Raw genomic sequence first — 4,514 nt, forward strand, 5'->3', positions numbered from 1 at the left:
TTCCGATTTGAATAAGGTGGATGTAGTGTTGATAGCCATGGATGTAATGGTGGTGCTATTTAGATCTGCATATCAACACAATGATAAAAGTTCACCATTTATAGGATTAGAAAAACAAATAAACATAGATAAGTACACATACATAGATACATGATTTAAAGATAGAAACCTTCATGTAGTGAAAGGTATGGTTATGGTTTGTAGGGAGAGACAAAGGAGAAATTGATGTATGGTTCATTCGGTTCAAATCTGGGATTTGTTGTAGGCTACTTGGTAGACATCGGAGGAGTGGCGGAGGTGGTCGTGACCTGTTTTGGTGGCATAGGCCCTCAACAATTGTTAAACGGGAAAAAAAACAATTTTGGTGACTGACATGGTTTTTGTTTCTTGGATCGAGAGAAAGTGAGATGGTAACCTGGTGGTGGAATGAATGGCGAAGAAGATCAAAAAAAGAGGTGAGATAGAAGTGAAATGGAGAAGAGTGGAGGTGAGGAAGGTTATATAAATGGTGAAGAAGATTAAACATTATAGGGCAGAAGAAAGGGGAAGATATAGTGGGGAGGTTGTTAGAAGCGATAGGGAATTGTGACCTAGTCAATAGCCATGGAGATTTAAGGTTTAAAACTTTTCGATGACCAAATATGATTTGCTTATTTTATAATGCATAAATTGATTGAACATGTTGCAATAATTTTTGTACGACTTAAAATTCAGCATTTGACTAAAGATGTTTTATAAGGTATAATATATATATATATATATATATATATATATATATATATATATATATATATATATATATATATATATATATATATATATATATATATATATATATATATATATATTAAATCTTATCTTTTAATGTTGAATGTAATTTGAGAAAATGCTTAGAAAGATTTCTTCATTTCTAGACCATGGAATCTGTATGAAAAATAGTCTACTAGATTAGTTCCTAATAAACCTACCGCGTGTATGGCAATTTAATGAAATCCAAAAGACATAACCTCACATACATACATTATTCTTGCATAAACCAATAAATGAAAAGATAGCCCCTACCGAAAATCCCAAGTTTAGTGTTCATGTTCTTTGTTTGGCTATCTAATTTGTCCTATAGAATACTTAATTCTAAAAACACAGCGTTAATATGTTTAAAATATAAAAGTTCAGTCAACCGGAGAATGGCCACCCATATGATCTTGGTGACAATTTTATATATTGATAACAGGGAATTAAAATCCCCATCCAAATACAAGTGATCAAGCATGACTTTACATGACTATCTACGTTCAACCCTTTGCAGATTTGCAAACGACACCGCCACCTTCACATCAACCCAATCTGTGAAGCTATCATAAAAGTGAAAAAATGAACATCTCCCACGACGGCTGACAAGTAAAGTGCCACATGCTATCCAAAATCCAGTAACAAAACCACTGGCCCCACAAATATAGAACCATATTTCAAGTTCATCTATCTCTTCCCCATCACCCTCACTTTGACCAACGACCAATGGTACTTCTGATTCATCATTTCCTGGGCATTTTTTGGTAAGTGGGGGTCCACATAGTCGCGGGTTTCCGTTGTATCTTGACGGTTCAAAAGACTGCAGTTGAGTGCCGGATGGAATTCTCCCTGACAAGCTATTGTATGATACGTTTAGATAACTTAATGAAGTCAAACTAGACATACTTGATGGCATCTCTCCTGACAAGTTGTTTCTAGATAAATCCAAAGTTTCAAGCTGTCGCATTTGACCAATTTTTTTCGGAATCTCTCCATGTAGAGCATTCTTTGACAAGTTGAGTACACGCAGTCCATAAAGATTGGTAACTTCATATGGGATTTTTCCTGTTAAGTTGTTGCTTGACAAGTCAATGCTCTTCAACAATCCCAGATTACGGGTGAATTCACGTAAATGTCCTTTCCACTTGATCATTGCACGGTCAACATACTCATCATAAAGTTCGTCATAAACACCACCTTCAGAATAAAACCATTGAAATGAATAGGAATGTACGTTTTTTGTCGGTAAGGATCCTTCTTGAACAATGCTTGTAAGATTATCCAAACACGAGGGGATAGTTCCATGGAGATGATTCAGTGACAAGTCTAGGAACTGAAGATTTGGTAATTGACATAATTGCAAGGGGATGGTTCCCAAGAAGTTGTTTGATTCTAGGAAAAGAAAATACAACCCTGATAAGTTTTCCCCAATCCAAGCAGGCACTTTACCAGTAAACTTGTTGAATCCCAAATTCAATGAGTTTAAGCCCGTGCAATTCTTTAAAGACAATGGTAACTCTTCAGAGAAATTGTTCTGCTATAAATTCAATGTCTCAAGTTTAATCAGAGATCCAACAGAGGTAGGAAGCCTTCCAGATAGATTGTTGTGTTCTAGAATAAGAACTTTTAGTTCGTTAAAATGCCACAAACAATCTGGTAGTCGTCCGCTTAACAAGTTATAGGATAGGTCAAGACTCACTAAAAGCCCATGGACAACTTGGCATAAGAAAGAGATTCCTCCATGTAATTTGTTTCTGGAAAGATTTAACAATGCCACGGTGGAAGACACATCAGTTATTTGACCATAAAAATTGTTGGAACTCAAATCTATCACTGAATTGTTGTCAAATTTTGTTGATAAATCTGGTAGGTTCCCGCTGATGTTGTTTAAAGAGAGATTTATATATCTTAATTGAGAAGGCCACTTATCCCAAAAATCCAGAGGAATAGTGTCTGAAATTCCATTATTGGCAATATTAAGATACTGAAGACTGTTTAGTGTTTGAGTCCATTTAAGAAAGCGAGGCCCAAGATTACACGAACTCATAAAAAGATAGGTAAGATTTTTCAGTGTTTGGATCTCATCGGACGGTGAACCTGTAAATTGGGTATGAGAGGTATCCAAGTATTGTAATGCAAGCGATGTGCATCCAGACAAATTTTTCAGAAAAACAGGAAATTCAACCACTGCAGAGTTGTTATAGAAGTACAAACTTTTCAAGCTACAGAGGCTACCAAGATATTTTGGAATCCCATCTAACATGTTTATAGCGAGACCAAGACGGAGAAGGCTATTGCTGGTTAACGGAAACAGCCAATGATACATTGATGAGTTGAGACGGTTGTTTCCAAGATAAAGGTAAAGAATAGATGAAGAAGAATTGAGATGTGAAGAATATGGATACATGACTTGTGACAGCTCACATCCTATTAAACTTAAAACTGATAGTTTCCGGAGGCTCAAAATTACATCCACCCAATGATTTTGTTTGGCTAGGGAAATCCCATCCATAACAAGTTGTTGCAAATGAGATAGATGAGACAGCCACTCTAGGTTCTCAACTCTACATCTTCCAACAGATTGAAGGATAAGCCATTGCAAATTGGTGAGGTTTCCCAATTCTGGAGGAATGGTTCCAGAAAGAGAGTTATGAGAAAGGCCAAGAACCCTTAATTCTGTCAAGGAACCAATGGACCTGGGAATGGTTCCACTAAGATAATTGCTGCCAAGTTTGAGGTACCTTAATTTGGTCAGGGAACCAATTGACCAGGGAATGGTTCCATGAAGAGAGTTATTAATAAGGTCAAGGTACCTTAATTCGGTCATGGAACCAATGAAGGTGGGAATAACTCCATGAAAAGAATTTGAGTGAAGATCAAGATGAGTCAAGTAGCTTAAGTTATGCAAAGCATCGCTAATCTCACCTTTAAGGCCACCAGAGCTAATACTTAGCACAATGACACGACCTGTTTGGTTGTTGCATGTGACTCCTCTCCATTTACAGCAATCTTCTTCTTCTTCAACTCTCCATGTAGAGAGAGTTTCATAGGGGTCTTGGAGGTGAGCTTTGAAATCAAGAAGAGCATGTCTCTCCTTATCCAAACACTTCTTCACGACACCATTATCATCTCCTCCTCCCGTTGCTACCAATGGGTTGGCAGTTGTAGTCTCAAGGCATATCAAGAGAAATGAGAAAACTATAAAAACACAAGGATTCATTATGTTAAAGCAAATCTTGGGGATTTTTTTGATTCTATTGAAGCATATATGAACTGCCCCTCATGAGGGTTTATATACTCTCGATTGAGAAGATGAAGGACTCAAGTGAACAGCCTCAAATGGATGGCCTATTTGTGTGGGGCATACAATATGGAATTTAAGCAAAACCACAAGACAAATTAAAGATGATGAATTGAATTATAGTGTATATATATATATATATATATATATATATATATATATATATATATATATATATATATATATATATATATATATATATATATATATATATCCATCAGATACGTGATATGATATTATCTGCGTCTAAGAATTTAATGACTATGAAATTAACTTTTCTCACTTAAATTAATTAAGTTGTGAACTTGTTAGACCGTCGCCAACCATAACACAAATTTTGGAGTAACTCCATTTTTAGTGCAAAAGAAGTGGAGTTGGTGAAGAGTATTACTCCATTGTTAAAAATGCATATGTTTGTTAAAAG

At 35.8% G+C, this 4,514-nt stretch overlaps 2 protein-coding genes across 2 annotated transcripts; both read right to left on the reverse strand.

Annotated features, from left to right (window-relative positions):
• Positions 1-1,282: 1,282 nt before the first annotated feature.
• LOC145002605 (receptor-like protein EIX1) lies at positions 1,283-1,942 on the reverse strand. The gene has a single exon (XM_078961846.1). It carries the CDS (start codon positions 1,940-1,942, stop codon positions 1,283-1,285), a length of 660 nt encoding a protein of 219 aa, XP_078817972.1.
• A 3-nt stretch (positions 1,943-1,945) lies between these two features.
• LOC145001372 (uncharacterized) lies at positions 1,946-4,034 on the reverse strand. Its single transcript, XM_078960743.1, has one exon. It carries the CDS (start codon positions 4,007-4,009, stop codon positions 2,327-2,329), a length of 1,683 nt encoding a protein of 560 aa, XP_078816869.1. The 5' UTR covers positions 4,010-4,034; the 3' UTR covers positions 1,946-2,326.
• Between the last annotated feature and the right edge of the window lie 480 nt (positions 4,035-4,514).

Source organism: Lactuca saligna, chromosome 6 (assembly GCF_052625555.1).
Source record: "Lactuca saligna cultivar CGN05327 chromosome 6, ASM5262555v1, whole genome shotgun sequence".
Lineage (NCBI taxonomy): Eukaryota > Viridiplantae > Streptophyta > Magnoliopsida > Asterales > Asteraceae > Lactuca > Lactuca saligna.